Source organism: Argopecten irradians, chromosome 14, assembly GCF_041381155.1.
Source record: "Argopecten irradians isolate NY chromosome 14, Ai_NY, whole genome shotgun sequence".
In the NCBI taxonomy this organism is placed as follows: Eukaryota; Metazoa; Mollusca; class Bivalvia; order Pectinida; family Pectinidae; genus Argopecten; species Argopecten irradians.
The window spans coordinates 429,914-455,998 of NC_091147.1; the positions used below are offsets into that span (position 1 = coordinate 429,914).

General features: G+C 37.1%; 2 protein-coding genes and 1 long non-coding RNA gene across 3 annotated transcripts; all 3 read left to right on the forward strand.

Moving 5' to 3' along the window:
* Nucleotides 1-4,234: 4,234 nt before the first annotated feature.
* On the forward strand, nt 4,235-6,415 carry LOC138308067 (uncharacterized). The gene has a single exon (XM_069249017.1). The coding sequence runs from the start codon at nt 4,235-4,237 to the stop codon at nt 6,413-6,415; it is 2,181 nt and encodes a 726-aa protein (XP_069105118.1).
* Nucleotides 6,412-6,978, forward strand: LOC138308068 (uncharacterized). The gene has a single exon (XM_069249018.1). The coding sequence runs from the start codon at nt 6,412-6,414 to the stop codon at nt 6,976-6,978; it is 567 nt and encodes a 188-aa protein (XP_069105119.1).
* Nucleotides 6,979-10,494: 3,516 nt separating this feature from the next.
* On the forward strand, nt 10,495-12,476 carry LOC138307571 (uncharacterized). Its single transcript, XR_011206008.1, has 2 exons — nt 10,495-10,826; nt 11,303-12,476. It is a non-coding gene; the product is annotated as an uncharacterized lncRNA (long non-coding RNA).
* The last annotated feature ends 13,609 nt before the right edge of the window (nt 12,477-26,085 follow it).

A 26,085-nucleotide genomic window follows, 5' to 3' on the forward strand; every position in this document is an offset into this window, starting at 1 on the left:
GAGGAAACTCTTAAGTACTATTCACAGTATAATGAATAGGATACAAGAAATAACAATTTAAATAAAAGTAAAAAGAGAAGACATACAGCTACTCGATAACATAATTTGTTTTCTCTGGAAAACATGATAATTTATATCTATTAAATTTTAATAGATAATACATGAATGCAGTAATTAATTATACTCTTTGCATTCTCAAGGCATTAATATTTCAACATATCTTACGTCGATATTTTTTCAAATAGTACTAAAATAAATATTGTTTATTTAACTATGTATCAACAAGTTTTGTTTGTTTTTAACAAAGTAAAGTTGGATAGTTATTCCTTATTCGAATAACGAATAACTGTCTAACTTTACTTCTGGCCGGGTAAAGTAAAGTTAGCCAGTTATTCTGTTTTGACGGATGCAGCGAAATTAAATAATGTCATTTTTTGTTTCATTCTCTGGATTAACTATCATTTTTCGGAGTTTTCAAGTAAGTATTTAAAGGACAGATCTTTATAAGTCATCTGAGGGTTTTACTATCGATAATAATTTATTTTACTGATACTAAAACTTCAGTTGTGCTCGAATTTATTTACCTTTTACTTCGGTGCATAAGAGGTAAAAAATAAGAATTTGATACTGATATAATTCATTTAAAGCATAGTACTAACTAGCGGAATGAGCCCTGAGCTCCAGGTCGGAAACTAGATCTCGTGGTTTGTGTTGTTACAGTTGCGCTGAAAGTTGTTCATTTGTCAAAGAGTTATTTCCCTTTGAACGTAAGCTCGCTTGTGGTGTTTTCGCGCCTTAGAGAACTCTTCAACACTGTAAGGTAGAAAGAGTGGCAGTCATGAATGGAGAAGAACGCTGATATATTTGTAAAGATAATTTGAGAAGTTTATGAGGCCATAATGTAAGTTTTATATGTATTACATGAACTATAATGTTAAAATATGTTTCGATAAATAAGATTACAGTATTGTTGTCAGAAATTAGTTGATAGAAGCCCTGGCATTTGTCGCGATAAACAATGCCATGTGGCCTAGGGTTTTTTCTGTAAGTCATTTCGCCCACAATTGTCCCTATTTACTAGTGTAGGTTTTGGGTCGAGTTGACCATACATATGTTCAGTGTACCGAGAGTGTTTATTATATTGAACGCTGTATAGAGCTAGAAATAACGAATTTCCTGTAAGGATTGTATAGTATTTGTAGCTAGGAATTACATTAATTGAAGTGAGTTATGTTTGTATCGCATTTAGTCAGATAATTAGGTAACCATAAGTAGTATAACAAAGTGTATATTGTTATCATGATTAAGGCATGTTTCTAGTCAGTCATATAACAGTTTAAGTACTTTTCAAGTACATTTCAAGTTTACTTAAGTACTTTTCAAGTACATTTCAAGTATGTTGTATTGTGATATTTTAAGTCTATAGTCGCATTGTAGATTAAGTCAAAATACTCAGACAAGGTTATTTCTGTTTGTTACAGTCTTTTACTTCGTTACGTTGGAATAAAGTTGCCACGCACTTTAAAGGAAGGGTTGTGTAGTTTGTCGCCCTACTAATAGTCCCGTGCAGGTACAGTAAAAGAATTAGGCCTCGTATTCCTGCTCAACATGGCTGGCAAGTCTGAAAACAATGAAAAGCCAATGGAGCCTGATGCCGCTCGATCAAGAAGGCTGATTACCATGACTGAAAAAGCAGCCGAACAATTTAGAGACCGTGTGGAATCATATCAAAGGAGACTACACACTGCATGGTGTAAAATCCAAGCATTAGTGGATGAACGTTCGGAACGTCAGAGCCCAGAACTTTTGAAGAAAACTCACACATCTGTATGCTTAGAGTATGCTAGCTATCGTCTAGTCTCCAATGACTATGCTTCTTTCCTGGACAGTTCAAGATGTAAGGAGGGTGAAAGACTCTTTGAACAACATAATGATGAAGACAAACACCATGATCATCTAGTGAACCAATTTCTGGAAGAAATCGAGACTAAGAGGAGTCAAATATACCTTGATGATAAAAAGTCAACTTCTGGGAGGTCGTCAAGGTCCTATACAAGTTCAACTTCATCTATCAGAGCAAGGGCAAAGGCTAAGGCTGAAGCAGCCAGGGCGGCGATACCATTCACAGAGAAGAAAGCACTGCTTCTAAAACAGCAAGCAATAATAAAAGAACAAGAGGCACTCTCAACAGCTCAGACAGAGCGAAAACGTCTTGAAATTGAGGCAGAGATGCAGTTACTACATGAGCAAAGGTTATGTGCTGAGGCAGAAGCGGAAGTGGAAGCCTTGGAAACAATGGACAAGTGGGATATTGATGAACAAAGTAATCGAGTAAATGACAACATAATTCCATCAGATGTGAATTCCACTGAGCGCGTGAAGCAATACGTTGAGTCTCAACAACCTCAATCTCTACAGCCTATGGCAAGTGGAAGTAATCCTCATTGCTCCCCAAACTCAGAGATGTGTTATCAGCAACAAGCATTAAACCCTGCAGCAGAAAACTTTGTTCCCTCTAATATAAAAACTGAGATCTTCGCATGTCACCAAAAACGACACAAACAGAGGCACAAAATCATCAAGACTGAAATCAATGAAGACAGAAATTGAAACACCCAAAGAGGTACAGCCAAGGGACAAGATCAAACCTAAATGTCCATTTCACAACATTGAAGGTCACACTCTCAATGCTTGTCGTACATTCAAGTCGAAACCCTTAAATGTGAGAAAAAAGTTCATCAAAGACAAGGGCTTGTGTTCCAAGTGCTGCGAAAGAACTGACCACATTGCCAAAACATGTCAGTCAAGTACAAAATGTAATGCCTGTGATAGCGATAGTCACCCGTCGGCCCTGCATGTTCATGGGCGGGCAGGGTAAATGGAAGACCGAAACTAGCACTAGTACTACGCAAGGAGATAAAGGAGGTGATGTCATAAAATCAGCATGCTCTAAAGTCTGTGGTGAATTACACTCGCCTGGAAAATCGTGTGCCAAAGTAGTACTTGTTCAAGTTCATCCAAAGGACTTTCCAGAGAAAACCTTTCATATGTATGCATTGATAGACGATCAGAGCAATCGTTTCCCTTGCCAAACCAGAATTCTTCGATATGTTTCATGATCGAAACTATGCTGAAGTTCAGTATTCTTTGTCTTCCTGTGCAGGAGTAACAGAATGCTCAGGACGCAAGACAGAAAGATCTGGATTCATCATCAAGGATTTGGAAGGACTCGTATCGATTGAATTACCCAGTCTTACGGAGTGCAGGGAAATACCAGATGTCCGTGAACAAATCCCACCACCCAACGTTGCCCGTGGCCATGCACACCTTCAAGACATTGCATCAAAGATCCCAGAACTAGACAACAAGGCGCAGATACTATTGCTGATAGGACGTGATTTACCTGAAGCACACCATGTGCTGGAGCAGAGGACTAGTAGTAGGGGATCACCGTACGCGCAACGACTCCAACTTGGCTGGGTCATTGTCGGCGAGACCTGCTTGGGGCAGGTGCATAAATCAGATGTCTTCAACGTCAAGAAAACCTTTGTATTGAAAGATGGTAGACATTCTATGTTTCCACCCTGTGAAAATCAGTTTGAATTGAAAGAAAACAGAGATCATGATGATGTGTTCAAAACAACGAAGCATGATAACAAGGTTGGTTTGTCAGTGGATGATAAACTATTCATGGACATCATGGACAGAGATGTAACAAAGGATCACAACGGCAACTGGGTTGCCCCTCTGCCTTTTCATGCTACCCGGCCTAAGTTGCCAAACAACAAAAATATGGCCTTAAGAAGAGCACAGAACTTGTCAGTTGGTTTAAGGAAGAATCCTACCAAAAGACAACACTTTACAACATTCATGAAACGAATGTTTGACAGCAATCATGCGGAGTTAGCTCCCCCTATGACTTCAGATGAGGAAAGTTGGTACCTTCCTATATTCGGTGTTTACCACCCAAAGAAAAAGGACCAAACACGCGTGGTTTTTTACTCTTCTGCTAGATTCAATGGCCTGTCCTTGAATGACGTTTTGATGTCTAGCCCCGATCTCACAAATAGTCTGCTAGGAGTTCTTATGAGATTCAGACGAGAACCTATTGGTATAACAGCAGACATTCAACAAATGTTCTACGAGTTTCGTGTGGAAGAAAAACATCGGAATTTCTTGCGATTTTTCTGGTTTAAAAGATAACAACCCAGACCTTGAGCTCATAGAGTACCGAATGTGTGTAAACGTTTTTGGAAACAGTCCGTCACCTGCAATTGCTACATATGGCCTCCACAAAAGTGCAGAAGCAGTGGAGGAGATCTACGGAAAAGACGTGACAGAATTTGTACGTAAGGATTTTTACGTCGATGATGGTTTGGCTTCATTTCCAAGCGCAGAAATTGCAATTGATATGATGCGGCGTACGCAAGGCGCGCTGACAGCTGGAGGAAATTTGCGTCTACACAAGGTAGCATCGAACAGCAGAGAAGTCATGAATTCCTTCCCAAAGGAGGACTTAGCAGGAGATTTGAAAAATTTGGACATTATACAACAGGGATTGCCCCTACAAAGGAGTCTAGGGATGACATGGGATTTGAACTCTGATAACTTCAAATTCATCATACCAGATGAGGTAGTCATGAAGAAGTTCACGAGAAGAGGAGTTCTGTCAACACTCAACAGCATATTCGATCCACTAGGCTTTATCTCTCCAGTAGTGGTTCATGGAAGGATCTTAATGAGAGATATGATCACAGAACAGACGGACTGGGATGAACCGTTAAGCCCTAAATTCAAAGATGAGTGGGAAAACTGGTGTCAATCCTTGAGAGACTTGAAGGACTTATCAATTTCTCGAACATACTTACCAACTTCCCTATCCAGCACCTTACAGAAGGAAATACACATCTTTTCAGATGCTTCAGAAAAGGCAATTTGTGCAGTGGCCTATATTAAAGCAATAGATGTCAATGGAGACAGCCATGTCGGATTTGTTATGGGAAAATCCAAGGTATCACCAAAACACGGCCACACAATACCTAGGTTAGAACTATGTGCAGCAGTCACTGCCGTAGAACTTGCAGAGATTATATCTGAACACTTGAGCTTACCAGTTGAGCTAATGAAGTTTTACACAGACAGTAAAGTTGTGTTAGGCTTTATCAATAACCGCGTAAGGCGCTTCTATGTGTATGTTGAGAACCGTGTCAACAGGATTTTGGCGACAACAGACGCTGAGCAATGGAATTATGTGTCAACAAAAGACAATCCAGCTGATCTTGGAACTCGACCAACTTCATCTCATCTCCTAGAGAGCAGTGCATGGATACAAGGCCCAGAGTGTATTAGTACCAGTAAAACTGACACGGACCAAGCATTTGAGCTGCAGTTTCCCGAAAACGACTGTGAAGTGCGTCCAGAAGTTTGTTGTTTAAAACTCTCTGTTCAACAACACTACGATCTTGGTACTGAGCGGTTTCAGAGGTTTTCTGATTGGGAGAGGTTGGTACGTGCTATCGTGTTTTTGAAGAGACGCGCACAAAGACTATCAAGCCATGCCGCTAGCACAGATCCGTGTACATCAGCCAACGAGGACTTACAAACTTCGGTCGAGAGACTGATAATTCTACAAGTTCAGAAGGAGATGTATGGCAAAGAGATTGACGCTTTACTAAATCATAATGAGCTACCAAATGACAGCACCGTCCTCAGTTTGAATCCATTCATAGATGAAAACAACATTCTGAGGGTTGGAGGACGCTTGAGCAATTCTGATCTCGGAGTAAAGGAGAGGAACCCAGTATTAGTCCCTGGACGTCATCATATCGCAACGTTGTTGATTCGCCATTATCACAGCAAAGTCAGCCATCAGGGACGACACCTTACAGAAGGTGCGGTACGGAATGCAGGGTACTGGATAACTGGGATGAAGCGTGTAGTTGCGTCGATACTACACAAATGTGTAAAATGTAGAAAACTACGGAGGAACACTGAATACCAACAGATGTCAGACTTACCTCGTGATCGGTTAGTCCCAGGACCACCATTCACTTCTGTTGGAGTAGACTGTTTTGGCCCATGGCAAGTTTCTACTCGTCGCACAAGAGGCGGAATAGCAAAGGCTAAACGATGGGCAGTCCTCTTCACGTGTTTGTCTACGAGAGCGGTGCACATTGAGGTGATAGAGGAAATGTCTTCCTCAACCTTTATCAACGCTCTAAGGCGCTTCACAGCAATTCGTGGGAAAGCAAAGATATATCGCTCAGACAGAGGTACAAATTTTGTCGGAGCTGTTGATGAACTAGGAATCAACATTGAGGGTGAAAAGTCAAGAACTTTCTGTCCAGTGAAGGTGCCTCTTGGATATTCAATGTTCCACATGCTTCCCACATGGGAGGCGTTTGGGAACGCATGATAGGCGTGACCCGGAGGATTATTGATTCCTTGTTAATGGATGTGCCAGGTGGTGGTCTGACACATGAAGTCTTGACTACCTTTCTAGCTGAAGCATCTGCGATAATTAACTCGCGTCCACTTGTACCAGTATCATCCGACCCAGAGAATCCATATCCGCTGAGCCCATCTGTTTTGCTCACTCAGAAAATTGATTCAGTGGTTGACATTGAGATACCTACAGATGTAAAGAATCTATACCGCGCACAATGGAAGAGAGTCCAGATATTAGCGGAAATGTTCTGGAGGCGTTGGAGGTCAGAATTCCTTCAGACCTTGCAGTGTCGTCGAAAATGGACCAAGGAACAGAGGGATCTGCATTCTGGAGATGTGATTCTGTTGCGAGACAAGGAAGTAGCTAGGAACTATTGGCCTTTAGGTGTTGTTACAACTGTTCTTCCGAGTGGAGATGGAAAGATACGCAAAGCAAATGTTCGTGTCGTAGCAGAGAACGACAAAGTGACGACCTATGCGCGTCCAGTGAACGAGATGGTACTTCTTATTCCATACCAGGATACAGACTAGACTAGATCTACGGTTCTGATAAATTCATAGACATAAGTGAAAGGAACAATATCGTGTATGTTTCTCTTGTTAAAGACATTTGCAAGTTTCACTTAAGTTGTTTAGTTTAAATGTGTCAAACTTAATTAGGATTCAGTTTGGAAATATTTAGAATAGTAGTTAAGATTATTGTAAGAGAGTGGTATTGTTATACCAGACGGGGAGTGTGTTGTTACAGTTGCGCTGAAAGTTGTTCATTTGTCAAAGAGTTATTTCCCTTTGAACGTAAGCTCGCTTGTGGTGTTTTCGCGCCTTAGAGAACTCTTCAACACTGTAAGGAAGAAAGAGTGGCAGTCATGAATGGAGAAGAACGCTGATATATTTGTAAAGATAATTTGAGAAGTTTATGAGGCCATAATGTAAGTTTTATATGTATTACATGAACTATAATGTTAAAATATGTTTCGATAAATAAGATTACAGTATTGTTGTCAGAAATTAGTTGATAGAAGCCCTGGCATTTGTCGCGATAAACAATGCCATGTGGCCTAGGGTCTTTTCTGTAAGTCATTTCGCCCACAATTGTCCCTATTTACTAGTGTAGGTTTTGGGTCGAGTTGACCATACGTATGTTCAGTGTACCGAGAGTGTTTATTATATTGAACGCTGTATAGAGCTAGAAATAACGAATTTCCTGTAAGGATTGTATAGTATTTGTAGCTAGGAATTACATTAATTGAAGTGAGTTATGTTTGTATCGCATTTAGTCAGATAATTAGGTAACCATAAGTAGTATAACAAAGTGTATATTGTTATCATGATTAAGGCATGTTTCTAGTCAGTCATATAACAGTTTAAGTACTTTTCAAGTACATTTCAAGTTTACTTAAGTACTTTTCAAGTACATTTCAAGTATGTTGTATTGTGATATTTTAAGTCTATGGTCGCATTGTAGATTAAGTCAAAATACTCAGACAAGGTTATTTCTGTTTGTTACAGTCTTTTACTACGTTACGTTGGAATAAAGTTGCCACGCACTCTAAAGGAAGGGTTGTGTAGTTTGTCGCCCTACTAATAGTCCCGTGCAGTTACATGGTTAAATAACACATCTTATATACATTATCAGCCATATACGGTCCCAGGAAGTGGGACGACGTACTCTTTAAGGATATCACAGTGGATAGTCTATATAAACACTGGTATAAGTAGAGTGTTATTTTTCTTAATTACTTTTTGAAAAATCTATACTCATTAAGATTTTACAATTTTCATGAATACTTCAAAATACACTAGGTCTTCCGGTAAAGGAAAATGGAACAAATTATTTGAAATGGTGTGTTTGTGTATGTAAGATAAAAAAATATAGCTATGAAGATTCAGATAAATATATGTTTGTTTTCTATGTAAGGATTAGGCAAGGTAATACTGTTGTATAAGATTGTGCCTGGAAAAAAAGGGTTAACCCCAAGTTACAAAAAACAGAAAATGGTTTCCTGACCTTCATTTAAGTTCATAAGAGTGTAATACGCCACAATATTTAAATGACTTTTTGTCAATAACGAGGAGGCCCTGGAACATGATATTGGGCATAAATTAGCAGCATGCTGCATTAATAACCTTGACCTGCATTCAAGTGAAAAGGGTCAAACATGCAAAGGTGTTCAATTATATTCTTGCCAATATAACTATGACTCATATATACATGGTCCAATCGTTCAGAATCTCTTTGAAGGAAGGCGGCCTTACCTAGAGTTATCACCCCTTACGTCTAATAATCTATCATATGCGTTGCTACAACTGTATTAATACATGTGCGTACCCAAAACCTTTATTGACACATGTACCTCAATCGTACAATTGCTAAGTAACACTAACAATCTCTGATGTGATTTATCATACAATATATTCATCCTTTGGGTGAAATCAACAGGGTTTATATCACCAAATCATCATTGACTGTGACTTTTTGGTTTGGTGCCTTATCACGCATACAATATTTCAAATGTAACGTTTGTGAGTTCTTTTTTGGATGAAATGTGTGCGATAAACGACTTGTCAACATGGATACAGTTCCGAACTTTATTAATCCACAGTGAATCCAAAGTACATACAGTTAACAACACAGTATAAATCCACATCGTACTTTCACACTTATCCTGGCCAGGCTCTTTCACACACACTGTTCACACAAGTCTATTTACAAGTACATCCTAACAAAGTAACGACACTTCCACAAACTTCTAAAACTACAGGAAAACTATCTTTATATAAAGCGCGCACCTCTGTTTATACGGCTTCAATAATAATTAATATTCATTAACACTCATATTGTTCCATTGACCAATCCGAACCTTTTACCTTATGCACGTGCTCAACATGTGTCAAATATGGACCAAGGCGATGTCCGCAATGCGACACTGACGAAAATCGTGTACACACATTTACCTAGATGACCACTACGTGTAAACAACTGGCTTTCAGTGTCTCCGTAAACTATAGCGTTTAAATGGCAAGGTTCTATCTACGAACCAAAGCGGGATGCGTAAACCTATACGAGATTACTATTACAGCCTTTACTGTACTCGAAGGTCTCCGTACTTGAGTAGAACAGATTGACTTGACTATAACTATGCTCCATATTTACACTAAATAAACATCTATCTTTCCTAAACATATTAACATTCTAATGAAACAATCTGTTCTCAAAATCACTACACAAAAATATTAGCGTCATATTCGACTTCCCTCAGACACATTATATACCATTTTAACATCAAACAATTATCACCGCTTAACCAGAAATATCCCATTTAAAAGTACTTTATTTATGAAATGTATATATATATATATGTATATATAAACTGTTAACTTATTTTAATTTCAAGCGACACAACAGACAATAAACAATCATCTCTTAACTATAAATTCATCATTTGATTTTGACTTGCGGAATATATTTGGAACATGGAAATGAATTTATGATAACAAAATGCACTCTTCGTTTTCAGGTGAAACTACGAGAGAAAAGGAATCTCCAAAACCAGGTTTGTTTCATCATTCAATGACATGATTTGTATGTAAGCATTAAGTCAATTAGGTCATCGAATGTCAAAGTTCAAGTCGCATTCCCATTTGTCTTTTCTTTGATGAAAAATGTATTATATTAAAAGTCAGTGTTTTCGATGGAGTAAATGTGAAGTGCGAAATGTAAGTGAAACATCGTCAACGAAGTAACAAGTAAGAAAATTGGATGGAGAACGAATTAAAGTCTATAGGAATGTTCAGTCCAGTAACTCGACGTAGCAGAAAAATACCAGTATATACTTCATAAGGAAAAGAAATAAATGTAGGACAGTTTCTAAATTGACATTTCATATCAAGAAATCGAATTAGAGTGTATAGAGGTTTCATGGAACTCTACATTTTCCAACCAAAATACAGCCGTTTGATGACGTGCATAGGTTCCCTATTTTTGTGAAAATAACTAATGGAGCATACATAGACATCTTAAGAAGTGATATAAAATCGAACAAAAGTACACGTTTGAACATGATGTTAAACCTTAAATGTACTATATACCCATGTTATCAAAGCAAATGCATCTCACATATGACTTGTGCATTTTCGTTTCAAATATGATTTTAGATACAATACAAAACTAATTTTCTTTTCAGTTCCAGTGTTTTTAGATCCATATAGAACCCCAAGTGACTGGGTTAAAAAGATACAAGCGCCACTTCAATCTCTCTTGGAAAAACGCGATTTGTATTTTAGTTTTCAAGACAATGACCAAAATGATCTTACTAAGTGGCTAGGGATAGCCCATAAATCAAGGTTTACAAGTGAAGACATTGACGAGTTGAAGAAATGTAAGTTTTAATTATACTGTTTCAATCATTGTGTTATTAAACTATGCATACATATAAGACTGATACATTGTAAATACATAATTGTGAACTTGTGCTTCCTGTTCATTTATCTGATAGATATGAAAGTGTACACGTCGTATAAGGCATCGAAATGTGTATATGAAAAAGTACACATCGTATAAGGCATCGAAATGTATATAGTTTCCAACCCAGAGACAAGGTTTAGAGAACACCCTATCGTTTTGTTACACTTTCTTGATACCCTTGTATCTTATCATTTTCAGTATGGTCAATTCAACTACAGTATATGCGATTTATGCTGTCCAGAAACAGTGATATGTTCGCAAGAATTTGAGGGCAATTATAAGATATAAAAAAACTAAAAAATATTATACTTGATTTGCTGTGATAATAACTTACCCTTTCTTCTGAAAAAACCCAACAAGAAATTACCTACCATTATGAATATTTTCCAGGTGCCACGGAAACTCCAATCGTTATATTTCATCATGAACACACACAACTTGAGATCGACAATGCACTCTATATAAAGTATTCAGCTTCAGGAAGCCAGCACTTCAGACTTGAATTAATGGATTCAAAGAAAACGAGCAATGAATTATTCCTCGAAAATCTTCGCGATGCACATGGTACTACGTAAGAAGTTTCTCGAATCATGCTAGTTGATTTCGTAAAAAAAGTGTATGATGCCTTATAAACATACATAACAACACAGTACTGTTATTCTTTTAGTGTTTTATGTATGTTATGATGGAAATATATCTGTACAAGTAACAGAACTTTACAATTATTAATTGTTAAAATAAGAAATGAAATGATAGACCAACACTTGGCTTCATGATGTGACAGCACATGGGTCACTCTGTTCACTGCTCTGTAGACATAAATATCATGACTTTGAGCTCTGATTTGTCCGTGTAAAATTAAAAACTATGTATTGTAAATGTTGGTAAGTTTTGGTTGTTGATTATATATGACAGCTCTGCTCGATCTATCAGTATGAACATTATGGCATATATAACTCATATAATCCTTATATTATATTTCTTTCTTGATTCTACTTGATGCTACTTGACGTTATTGTACAGAAAAAGACACGGAATACAGCATATATTCATTTTAAAGACTTATTAATAATATTAAATGTGCTTTACAGGTTCTGATATGTTAAAAGTTTGTAAAATGAAATATTTGAATATATCTTATAAAAACACGTTATTTTTTAAAGTAAATTATTATGTCAAAGTAAAATTACTGAATGAATTTTGACCCCAATTTGGATTGCTGCAAACTTTACTGAATATCGTTCATTAGGCATGATATGATATTAAGTACAATTTGCAGTAAGAATGAGGCCAAAATGCGTGTCACAAATTTACTCAGCAATTACATTCTGACAGGTTAATTTACTTTGAAAAAAGAATGTATCTTGAGAACATTTATATCAACAATAGTCTCATAATGCTAATGCTCTTATAGTTTGCTATGGGATAAATTCATTATGTATTCTTAAATGGAAGCGTCATGGGTAGATGAAAAAAGACATCAATTCAACAATTTAAATAATTTCCGTTTTGCCTTATCTTACTTACATGTTTGACATTAAATCTATAATTTCCCTGATGCTCATTTATGTTGTTTTGTATTTGATAATATTACTAAGACCTGGACTATTAAAGTTTATGATGTTTTTAGGTCACCTGAGACGAAGTTTCTAATCGTCTTTTGTCCGTCGTCGTGCGTCGTCCGTCGTGCGTCGTTTGTCCGTAAACAATTTACATTTTCGACTTCTTCTCTAAAACCGCTGAAGCAATTCAATGAAATTTTGCACAAACCTCCTTAGTCATAAGGCCAATCAAAAGTGTGAATTATATGGTCCCCAACCCCCTGGGGGCTGTGGGAGGGGCCAAAAGGAGTAAAATTGACTATAATTTCAAAAATCTTCTTCTCCACTCACATATGTGATGGAATCAAATACTCTTCATAGATAGAAAGGTCTAAAGGTCATTTACAAAAAGTGTGAATTATAAGACCCTGGGGCCTCAGGTTTCCCCTTGGGGAGGGGGTTAAGTTTACTATAGTCTATATAGGGAAAACACATTTTTGAGCATTATTTGGTCATTTGTAAAAGGAAATGAGTCAAATGTTGTCAGAAATATCCCTATGAAATGGCCATTGAATCATATTAACAAATTTTCCATGACTAACTCCCAGGGGCCTTAGGGGTGGGGCCAAAAGGGGTCAAATAAGCTAAAACTTCAAAAATCTTCTTCTGAAATTCTGGAACTCGTAGAATCAAATACTCTTTATAGATGGAAAGGTCTTAAGGTCCTTTACAAAAATTGTGAATTATATGACCCTTGGGTCTCATGTTTCTCCCTGGGGAGGGGGTCAAATTTACTATAGTTTATATAGGAAAAACACATTTTATGAATGTTATTTGCTTATTTTTCATAGGAAATTAGTCAAACTGGGTTAGAATTATTAGCCTGAGATAGCATTTTAACGTCATATCCATATTGGTCCTGGCCGACTCACAGGGGCCTTAGGGACGGGGTCAAAAAGGATCAAATAGGCTAAAACTTCTAAAATCTTCATAGATTGGAAGGTCTTAAGGCCCTTTACTAAAATTGTGAATTTTATGGCCCTGGGATCTCAGATTTTCCCCTGGGGAGGAGGTAAAATTTACTGTAGTCTACATAGGAAAAACACATTTATGAACATCATTTGCTTAGTTTTAACAGGAAATGAGTCAAACTGGGTTAGAATTATTAGCCTGAAATAGCATTTTAACACCATATCCATATTGGTCCTGGCTGACCCCCAGGGACCAGATGGGCGGGGCCAAAATGGGTCAAAATGGCTAAAATTTCAAAAATCTTCTTCTGAATTCACAGGTTTGATGGAACCAAATAATCTCCGTAGATTAAAAAGTGAAATTTATAAAATCACTGACACTGACAGACTTCTAGTTTGGTTTTGTTGTTAAACGTTGGCAAAGCGAATTGGAATTTTAAACTTAAGTTTTGGTAACATAATACAATAACTATCAAAATGAAAAAAAAACAAAAAAATAAAAATTCTATTACGAAAGTTCAACTTTAAAGTTTATTTAATTCGTAAATAATTTTGATAGATTTGAACCATCTTTGCAATGCTCTTTCTGTAGCAGCACTCAGGTGACCGTCAAGGCCTCTTGGGCCTCTTGTTTTATTTCAATTCCAACGTGATTTTGTTAATCTCTAGAATGCCCTGTTAGACAAAATGGTTACGCATCGTATGCCTTATAGTTCTCTTGCTTTGATCCGCAATGTAACTTTTACATTGACATGACTGATGAAGATAAAATGTGTTTTACTTTGATCTTATGGAACACTTGGTATGTCATTTTACATATATTTATAGAAAAAAATCCTCTGTAGGTTCTTGTATTGCTCCTGTTGTGGCACATATCAACGCACCAGCCACTCTGTTAGACTTTGAGTCAAATATGCCCTCCCGCGCTAATGTCCGTATAAAGCTGGCATGGGTCAACCAATCGGGCGCAGTCCTATTCCATGTCTGTGACATAAGAAATTCTACCTTTCATTGTCAAGTGGGAGATTGTTTGTTGCGATTTGACCTCCTGACTGGGATTGGGAACTACACTGTACCAGTGTCCTCACTCTCGGATTCGGACTTTGCAGCTTCTGACCATCCGTGATGCTGATACTGGAATCATGATCCTCATCTTGGTCTTCCTGATCATTTTCCGTTAGTTCATCAACAGATTCCCTCTGCGCCTCCAGTTCTGTATCACCAGCAACCGCCATGTTACTCGCTGTCAGCGATCTTGATTTCTGCTTGTTGTCGTTGAGTGCCATTCCGTCTTGGCATCTTTCAAGGCAGTGGTTTTGGTGCACACGGCTCCTCTGGTATTTGAAGCAGATGGGAACCAATAAGTAGCCAGAGCGTTCTATGAACAGTCCTGATTCGGCATTTTCCATTCTTCTGCTGTACCTCATTTACAGATTAAGTCCATTTTGGTCTTGCTGTTGCTGTTCTTCCATCGCTCGATCTCCGGAATCGGACATTTCCAGTATAGTTGAGGGGTATAGAAGGACAAATGCCAAAAATGGAGACATAAAATAAAACGATACAAAACAAACCAAAGTCATGCACACTGAAAATTAAAGTCTGAATAGTTCAAAAATAATGCGCGCAATGAAAGCAGTGGCTGGAATAGCAAGTGTAAACAATCTACTCGAGCACAGAAAGAAATAAACATCCATGTAGCAAGGCAGCGAAATAAATATGAGTCTAACATCTAAAACATAAGGAAAGACAACTCAGCACACACACACACAAACACACACACACACACAGATATATATATATATAAATATATTTCTCTCATACTTACACGTGTAATACTGGCTGGTTTAGGACAATACACTCCTGCCGCCTCAAGCTGTATTGCATGGCTACCCATCGTGATGTCACCGCGTTAACAAAATTACTATTTTCACGGTACAATTTTAACAATTATTTTTCAGACACTGGACTACGTATATACCGTAGTCTCCGAAAACACACACTGCACACTTCATACACACCGCATACATTCTCTTCTGTACGTGGGAGGCCGATCTTTCATGACCCTGGATGTTAATATGATATTAATTAATCAAACAAGCAAGCAAACAAAAGCTATGGGTGTGAAATATGGGGTACCTACAATGCAGTAGAAGTTGAAAAGGTACATTTAGAATTTTGTAAAAACGTATTTGGTGTTAAAAATCTACGTGTAATGCTATGGTTTATATCGAACTAAGTCAACTCCCACTTCAGAATATTCAACTTTCTAGATTGTTACAATTTGTTTCAAATTGGTGAAATCTGACAACTGTTCTAAGTGAGACTTACAAATCATTCTAAATAAAAGAAAAGAAAGAATATCCTAACCAGAACTGGCTCTTATATGTCAAGCACAAATTATTTGAAGCTGGCTGCTTCAATTACCTACTATATTATAAGACTCTTTCATATGTAGATATGAAGGATAGGGATATTCTACCCGAGGGTCACACAATGTTGTAAAACTCGAGGCTTGCCGTATGAAAGAGTATTTTCTCTCATACCACGACATTTTATTGTAATTTAATTACTATGATTTTCCGCCATTTTGAAATCCATTCGAAAGAAAACGGGACTGCGAGTCAATTCTCCATACATGAAAATTGTATGATATTTTCAACTCAATTCCCATTGTTGGTATCTTTTAAAGTAAATCCAGCCTAGTTTATGCAAAAAAATTGTTAAATATGTACCAAAAACCAAGCAATTTTATTAACGCTGTGACGTCACGAAGCTTTATTGCAAGGGTAGCCATACAATACAGCCTCAGACGACACCTGGACCAGCCAGTATTACACGTGTCGGTATGAGAGAAATAATAATATTGTATACTGCCTATTTTAAATTAATTTAAGATCAGGCCTGTCAGACAGTTTTTAACTCATGACACGTTTCATAAACATTGTGCATGAGTTTTCTTATGTGTTTTATTCCATACAATCTTTTTAATAAAATCAAAATGTGCGATCTGTGTTTTAGTTCTTACTTGCCTATGTCTTATCCTAATCTTTAGGCGCAGTCATTATTTATCTTCTATCTGGAGCTTTAAAACTAATGCATGATTAGTAGTTTGGCCCTAAATGACCCTAGTTGTCGATGGGCAGTAAAACTCAAACAAACAAGACATCAAAAACATCAAAACTTCACCGTGCATGAATTCTGAATCGTAATGATATCTGTAAATTATCACACATGGTTATCTTTCAATTTAACTGTTTTTCACAACATCAAACCTTTCACCCCACTATGGACCATATAGTTTTAAGATTTTGGAAGCATACATATATTTATATATACATCAATAATTCAATCCTCAGTATTTTGTACTGGAATTGTACAAAAAGGGGGAATAGATAAGTGTGTTATCTAGGGGGGATACATATCTGATGACCAATGCATGCATAAATTATATAGGGGAGATTAGAGAAATATCGAAGGGGGATACAAATTTGATGGTCATAGAAAAAGTATCCAGGGGAGATTAGTGTAATATGTAGGGGATACCTATTTGATGGTCTGAGAAAAAGTATCCAGGGGAGATTAGTGTAATATCTAGGGGAGATACATATTTGATAGCCATAGAAAAAGTATCTAGGGGGAGATTAGTCTAATATCTGGGGGAAACATATCTAATGGCCATAGAAAAAGTATCTAGGGGAGATTAGTGTAATATCTAGGGGGATACATATTTGATGGCTATAGAAAAAGTATCAAGGGGGAAATAAGTATGATATCTAGGGAGGATATATATTTGATGGCCATCGAAAAAGTATCTAGAGGGAGATTAGTGTAATATCTAGGGGAGATACATATTTGATAGCCATAGAAAAAGTATCTAGGGGGAGATTAGTCTAATATCCATGGGGGAAACATATTTAATGGCCATAGAAAAAGTATCTAGGGGAGATTAGTGTAATATCTAGGGGAGATACATATTTGATGACCATTGAAAAAGTATCTAGGGGGAGATGAGTTAATATCAAGGGGGGATACATATTTGATGGCCATCAAAAATATCTATGAGGAAATAAGTATGATTTCTAGGGGGGATACCCATTTGATAGTCATACAAAAAGTATTTAGGGGGAAATTAGTGTAAAATCCATCTAAGAGGAGATTAGTCTAATATCTATGGGGGATACATATTTGATGGCCATCGAAAAGTATCTAGAGGGAGATTAGTCTAATATCTAGGGGGATACATCTTTGATGGCCATACAAAAAGTATTTAGGGGGAGATTAGTCTAAAATCCATGGGGGATACATATTTGATGGCCATCGAAAAAGCATCTAGGGAGAGATTAGTTTATATCAAGGGGGGATACATATTTGATGGCCATCAAAATATCTATGAGGAAATAAGTATGATTTCTAGGGGATACCCATTTGATAGTCATACAAAAAGTATTTAGGGGGAAATTAGTCTAAATTCCACGGGGGATACATATTTGATGGCCATCGAAAAAGCATCTAGGGAGAGATTAGTTAATATCAAGCGGGTATACATATCTGATGGCCATCAAAAATATCTAGGAGGAAATAAGTATGATTTCTAGGAGAGATACATATTTGATAGCCATAGAAAAAGTATTTAGGGGGAGATTAGTCTAATATCTGGGGGGAAACATATTTAATGGCCATAGAAAAAGTATCTAGGGGAGATTAGTGTAATATCGAGGGGGATACATATTTGATGGCCATCGAAAAAGCATCTAGGAGGAGTTTAGTGTCATATTAAGGGAATACATTTTTGATGGTCACACAAAAAGTATTTAGGGGGAGACTAGTGTAATATCTAGGGAGGATAAAAATTTGATGGCCCCAGAAAAAGTATCTTATGGGAAATAAATATGATACTAGAAAGGATACACCTTTGATGACCATCGAAAAAGAATCCAGCGGGAGATTAGTCTAATATCTAGGAGGGATACATATTTGATGACCATAGAAAAAGTATCTAGGGAGAGATTAGTTAATATCAAGGGAGGATACATATTTGATGGCCATCAAAAATATCTAGGAGGAAATAAGTATGATTTCTAGGGGAGATACCCATTTGATGGTCATACAAAAAGTATTTAGGGGGAGATTAGTCTAATATCGAAGGGAGATACAAATTTGATGGCTATCCAGAAAATATCTAGATAAAAATTAGTGTATTATTTAAGGGGGATACATATTTAATGGTCATACAAAAAGTATTTAGGGGGTGATTAGTGTTATATCGAAGGGGGATACCAATTTGATGGCTATCCAGAAAATATCTAAATATAAATTAGTGTATTATTTAAGGGGGATACATATTTGATGGTCATACAAAAAGTATTTAGGGGGTGATTAGTGTTATATCGAAGGGGGATACCAATTTGATGGCTATCCAGAAAATATCTAAATATAAATTAGTGTATTATTTAAGGGGGATACATATTTGATGGTCATACAAAAAGTATTTAGGGGGTGATTAGTGTTATATCGAAAGGGGATACATATTTGATGGCTATCCAGAAAATATCTAAATATAAATTAGTGTATTATTTAAGGGGGATACATATTTGATGGTCATACAAAAAGTATTTAGGGGGAGATCAGTGTAATATCGAAGGGGGATATAAATTTCATGGCTATCCAGAAAATATCTAAATATAAATTAGTGTATTATTTAAGGGGGATACATATTTGATGGTCATACAAAAAATATTTAGGGGGAGATCAGTGTAATATCGAAGGGGGATATAAATTTCATGGCTATCCAGAAAATATCTAAATATAAATTAGTGTATTATTTAAGGGGGATACATATTTGATGGTCATACAAAAAGTATTTAGGGGGTGATTAGTGTTATATCGAAGGGGGATACAAATTTGATGGCTATCCAGAAAATATCTAAACAGAAATTAATGTTATATCTAGGGAGGATACACATTCGATGGCAATAGAAAAAAGTATCTAGGGGGTATAAGTCTAATATCTTGGGGGGATACATATCTGATGGCCATTAAAAAAAGTATATAAAGTGATAAGTGTAATATCTAAAAGGGGATACATTTTTGATTGCAATCGAAAAAGTATCTAGGGGGTATTAGTCTAATATCGAAAGGGATACATATTTGATAGTCATACAAAAAGTATTTAGGGGGAGATTAGTCTAAAATTCATGGGGGTTACATATTTGATGGCCATAGAAAAAGTATCTAGGGGAGATTAGTGTAATATCTAGGGGAGATACATATTTGATGACCATTGAAAAAGTATCTAGGGGGAGATGAGTTAATATCAAGGGGGGATACATATTTGATGGCCATCAAAAAGTATTTAGGGAGAAATTAGTCTAAAATCCATCTAAAAGGAGATTAGTCTAATATCTATGGGGGATACATATTTGATGGCCATCGAAAAGTATCTAGAGGGAGATTAGTCTAATATCTAGGGGGATACATCTTTGATGGCCAGCTAAAAAGGTATCTAGAGGGAGATTAGTGTAATATCAAAGGGGATACATATTTGATAGTCATACAAAAAGTATTTAGGGGGAGATTAGTCTAAAATCCATGGGGGATACATATTTGATGGCCATCGAAAAAGCATCTAGGGAGAGATTAGTTTATATCAAGGGGGGATACATATTTGATGGCCATCAAAAATATCTATGAGGAAATAAGTATGATTTCTAGGGGGGATACCCATTTGATAGTCATACAAAAAGTATTTAGGGGGAAATTAGTCTAAATTCCATGGGGGATACATATTTGATGGCCATCGAAAAAGCATCTAGGGAGAGATTAGTTTATATCAAGGGGGGATACATATTTGATGGCCATCAAAAATATCTATGAGGAAATAAGTATGATTTCTAGGGGGGATACCCATTTGATAGTCATACAAAAAGTATTTAGGGGGAAATTAGTCTAAATTCCATGGGGGATACATATTTGATGGCCATCAAAAATATCTAGGAGGAAATAAGTATGATTTCTAGGGGAGATGGTCATACAAAAAGTATTTAGGGGGAGATTAGTGTAATATCGAAGGGGGATATAAATTTCATGGCTATCCAGAAAATATCCAGATAAAAATTAGTGTATTATTTAAGGGGGATACATATTTGATGGTCATACAAATAGTATTTAGGGGGTGATTAGTGTTATATCGAAGGGGGATACAAATTTGATGGCTATCCAGAAAATATCTAAACAGAAATTAATGTTATATCTAGGGAGGATACACATTCGATTGCAATAGAAAAAAGTATCTAGGGGGTATAAGTCTAATATCTTGAGGGGATACATATTTGATGGCCATTAAAAAAGTATCTAAAGTGATAAGTGTAATATCTAAAAGGGGATACATTTTTGATTGCAATCGAAAAAGTATCTAGGGGGTATTAGTCTAATATCGAGAGGGATACATATCTGATGGGCATCGAAAAAGCATCTAGAGGGAGATTAGTTTAATATCTAGGAGGGATACATATTTGATGACCAGTGAAAAAGTATCTAGAGTGAGATAAGTCTGATATCTAGGGGGAGATTAGTCTAATATCTAGTAGGGGTACATATTTGATGTCCATAGAAATAGTATCAAGGGGGCATAAGTCTAATATCTAGAGGGGATACATATCTGATGGGCATCGAAAAAGCATCTAGAGGGAGATTAGTTTAATATCTAGGAGGGATACATATTTGATGACCAGCGAAAAAGTATCTAGAGTGAGATAAGTCTGATATCTAGGGGGAGATTAGTCTAATATCTTTAAAGGATACATACTGATGGCCATAGAAAAAGGATCTTGTGGGAAATAAGTATGATACTAGGGAGGAAACACATGATGGCCATAGAAAAAGTATCTAGAGGGTATAAGTCTAATATCTAATAGGGATACATATTTGATGGCCATAGAAAAAGTATCTAGAGGGTATAAGTCTAATATCTAGGGGGATACATATTTGATGGCCATTAAAAAGTATCTAGAGTGATAAGAGTAATATCTTATCATTATTTATGATGGCCATCGGAAAAGTATCTAGGGGGAGATTAGTCTAATATCTAGGAGGGATACATATTTGATGACCATAGAAAAAGTATCTAGGGGGAGATTAGTCTAATATCTAGGAGGGATACATATTTGATGACCATAGAAAAAGTATCTAGGGGGAGATTAGTCTAATATCTAGGAGGGATACATATTTGATGACCATAGAAAAAGTATCTAGGGGGAGATTAGTCTAATATCTAGGAGGGATACATATTTGATGACCATAGAAAAAGTATCTAGGGGGAGATTAGTCTAATATCTAGGAGGGATACATATTTGATGACCATAGAAAAAGTATCTAGGGGGAGATTAGTCTAATATCTAGGAGGGATACATATTTGATGACCATAGAAAAAGTATCTAGGGGGAGATTAGTCTGATATCTAGGAGGGATACATATTTGATGACCATAGAAAAAGTATCTAGGGGGAGATTAGTCTAATATCTAGGAGGATACATATTTGATGACTATAGAAAAAGTATCTAGGGGGAGATTAGTCTAATATCTAGAAAGGATACATATTTGATGGCCATCGAAAAAGTATATAGAGGGAGATTAGTCTAATATCTAGGGGGATACATAATTGATGGTCAGCAAGAAAGTATATAGAGGAGATTAGTGTAATATCAAGGGGGGGGGGGGTTACATTTTTGATGGCCATCGAAAAAGTATCTAGGGGGGAATTAGTGTAATATATAGGAGATACGTTTTTGATGGCTATAGAAAAATTATCTTGTGGGAAATAAGTATGATACTAGGGAGGATACACATTTGATGGCCATCGAAAAAGTATCTAGGGGGAGATAAGTCTAATATATTAGGCGGGAAACATATTAGATGGCCATTGAAAAGTATCTAGAGTGATAAGTCTAATATGTAGGGGGGCCTACAATTTTGATAGCCATCGAAACAGTATCTAGGGGGAGATTAGTCTAATATCTAGAAAGGATACATATTTGATGGCCATCGAAAAAGTATAAAGAGGGAGATAAGTCTAATATCTAGGGTGGATACATATTTGATGGCCAGCGAGAAAGTATCTAGAGGAGATTAGTGTAATATCAAAGGGGAATACATTTTTGATGGCCATCGAAAAAGCATCTAGGGGGAGATTAGTTTAATATCAAGGGGGGGGGGGGTTGTTACATTTTTAGATGGCCATCGGAAAAGTATCTAGGGGGAGATTAGTCTAATATATTAGGCGGGAAACATATTTGATGGCCATCGAAAATGTTGCTAGGGGGGTATTAGTCTAATATCGAGGGGGGATACATATCTGATGGCCATTGAAAAAGTATCTAGGGGAGACAACCCCCAGTAATTTATGGATGACATGACCATCAACACAAAGACAGTCATAGAGGCAAGATGGACTCTTCATGAAATTGAAGACATCATCGTTTTGGCCCGTATAAAGATTAAACTCTCCAAGTCCAGAAGTCTAGTTCTGAAGAAGGGAAAGATCAAGAACGAAATATTCAAGACTGCAGATGAAATTATTTCAACAGTTTCCGAGTAGCCCGTTAAGTGCCTGGGAAAATGCTTTGACGACTCACTCAGCGATACTGGCAACGTTAACAACACGCAGAGGTAGCTTGAGAAATGAATAGACACTATCGACAGAAGTGGCTTAACAGGAAAATACAGGACCTGGATATACCAACATGGAGTATTACCAGGAGTTCTGTGGCCACTATTAGTCTATAACGTACCAATGACAACTGTCGAGTCAATGGAAAGGCTGGCAAGTAGATACCTTAGGATAATGTTGTCTGTCCAACGATGCTTCGGTAATATAGGACTTTACAGTTCCGGAAGTAAGCTGCAACTTCCTCTCACAACATTGATGGAGGAAATCAAGGTCAGGTTACTCATGCTGAGGGACAGGCGTGATGTCAAGGTTTGAGAGGCAAGAGTAAACATCAGAACAGGACGTAAATGGTCAGCAAAGACTAAGAAAGAGGCAGAATCACAACTTCAACATGGGGACATCGTTGGAACAGTAGCTTTGGGTAGGCAAGGGCTTGGAGTGACAACAGGGAAAAGTGGAGGACATCAAACAAGGAGGAGAGGAGACATCTTGTTCAGAAGGAAGTTCGTGATATGGAAGAACAGTCACGAATGGCTAGAGCCACTGGTATGAAGAAACAAAGAAATTGGCTTAACTGAGAAGGCGCCCGCCAAAAAATTGTCATGGAATGACATTTGGTGCATGGAGCCTCAGAGGCCTCAATTTCAACTAAAGTCTGTCTACGACGTATTGCCGACTCCATCTAACTTGGCAACGTGGGGGAATGACAGAATGACCCAGCTTGTAAACTCTGCGGAAGACCAGCCAATTTAGAACATATACTTTCTTCTTGTTCAGTGGCCCTAGCGGATGGACGGTACACCTGGCGTCACGACAAGGTTCTGTCTGTACTTCAGACACCATGGAGAACAGGAGAAAGAGACCAAAGAGGGACATATGCGGCTTGAAATGTATCAATGTCGTCAAGAACAGAGTGTGAAAGGCAGTGTGGAAGGCAGTTGAGTGCTAGGTACAGCAGACGATTGGCAGTTGAGGGCAGATTTGAATGGCCGGATGACTTTTCCACCAGAAATTGCAATGACCAATCAAAGGCCAGACATAGTAATTTGGTCTTTATCGTCCAAACAGGCTGTGCTAGTGGAGCTGAAAGTGCCGTGGGATGATCGTATCAACGACGCCTATGAGCGAAAACATGCCAAGTACCAAGATTTAGTATCAGACTGTCAGCAACGAGGATGGAGAATGTGGTGTCTTCCTGTAGAGGTTGGTTGTCGTGGTTTCGTTGGACAGTCTTTGTGGAGGGCCGTGCGGATCATCGACATCACTGGCATAGAGAGAAGAAGATCGATAGGGCGACTCTGCAGAGAGGCTAAGGTGGCATCAATGTAGCTGTGGAAGAAGAGAGAGGAACAGTGGAGAGGGCAACACCGGTAACATCAAGTTGAGTATGAACATTTACTATCAGAACAACAGTGTTGCAACATACTAGCGGACAGCTGAGTGGTTCCGGGCTAGGACCTGATCACCCCAGTCGGCGCACCTCCGGAGGGTGTAGTGAACAGCGCCGAAAAACCCAGGAAGAGGGATTCACCTGACGACGGGACCATGACGCATCAGTATCTTTTAAGATGTATATAGGTAATTATAACTATGTACTGTACCTCCCAATCCTAATATATATTGTACTATTTTTTTACGCGCACATCCTTTTTGTTAATATAAGTATCCCCCGCGATGTTTTCAACAAAACTGTAGATGTTATTCTCAGATCCATGCAACTATATATACATGTATACATACCTATATATAGTGTATGTCATTATATAAAGTTGAATTACAATTGACATACCATTTTACACTTATTCACTCATAAAAAGATTTACATTGTATTCATTAAATTAGTAAATATGTTATCTGAAATATCTATGACAAGTTTCATTTTATCAATGTAATCGATCAATTGGTACATATATACATAAAAGCTTATAAATGTGTTTGTATATATTTATACAAAAAAGGTCTTTATGACTGAATAATAATAATTTATATGCATTGAAAATAGCTATATATATAGTTTTAAACATATGTTAGAAAACATAAATAAATTGTATCAATTTGCAAGCACAATAAAACCATGGGATGATGTACCTGTACAGGTAAACACTTAGTAATACAAGGTGACTATCTGACAGTGCCTATATATAGACACACCTGTACCTGTCCCTCCCACCTTTAATTAGGTAGTAAGGAAATACCTGACCAGGTGTAATTAGTTACCTGGCACCTGTAAAGGGACTCCTGGTATATGTATAATGACCATTTGATTTACTGCCAAATAAAATTACAACAATAACTATTGATGTCATGGGGGCATACCTTTTTTGATAGGGGGGTGGGGGGGGTGGGTGGGTTTACTTTTTTGATGGTTAAAAAACTTTTTTGATGGGCAAAAAAGTATCCGGATACTTTTTTGCTTGATATGACACCTATAAATATTATAACATTATATTTATGTCTAATCGCGGTATCTTTCATTTTCACTAAGAATTCAGAAATCGCAGCATAATTGCAAAAAACGGCAGAATATTAAATATAAAATAATATACGTTCAGATATAAAAATATAAGATGCGTTCATAATCCATACATTTTTTTTATGTTTTGTTGAAAAACCAAATTCCTCATTTCTGAAAATACAGATGGCAACTCTCGTATTTTAGATGGAACGAAGCAATCCCAAAATGAATTCATAAAATAATTGAAGAATTTGATTTCGATTGATGTGCGACTGATTATTAACTTGTAACGTAAGCAGTAAGGGAGATAACCATTGTTAGTAAGTCTTTAATGCAAGGGGGACTACTCCTGTGACCGTAGATGTATAACAATACCACTACTGGAAGGGAGTCTAACATAGCACACTATTTGTGGCTTAATACAAGCAAGAGGCGTATTCATAATATAAAGGCGATCAATTTTGTGTATATATTGATACTACAAGGGAATCTAGATATACAATGTATTACTACTTGAACCTTTTACAATAATATCAATATAG

Excerpts from the sequence above, each read along its gene's own strand:
- LOC138308067 (XM_069249017.1), top strand. The coding sequence starts at position 4,235 with ATGTGTGTAAACGTTTTTGGAAACAGTCCGTCACCTGCAATTGCTACA.
- LOC138308068 (XM_069249018.1), top strand. The coding sequence starts at position 6,412 with ATGATAGGCGTGACCCGGAGGATTATTGATTCCTTGTTAATGGATGTG.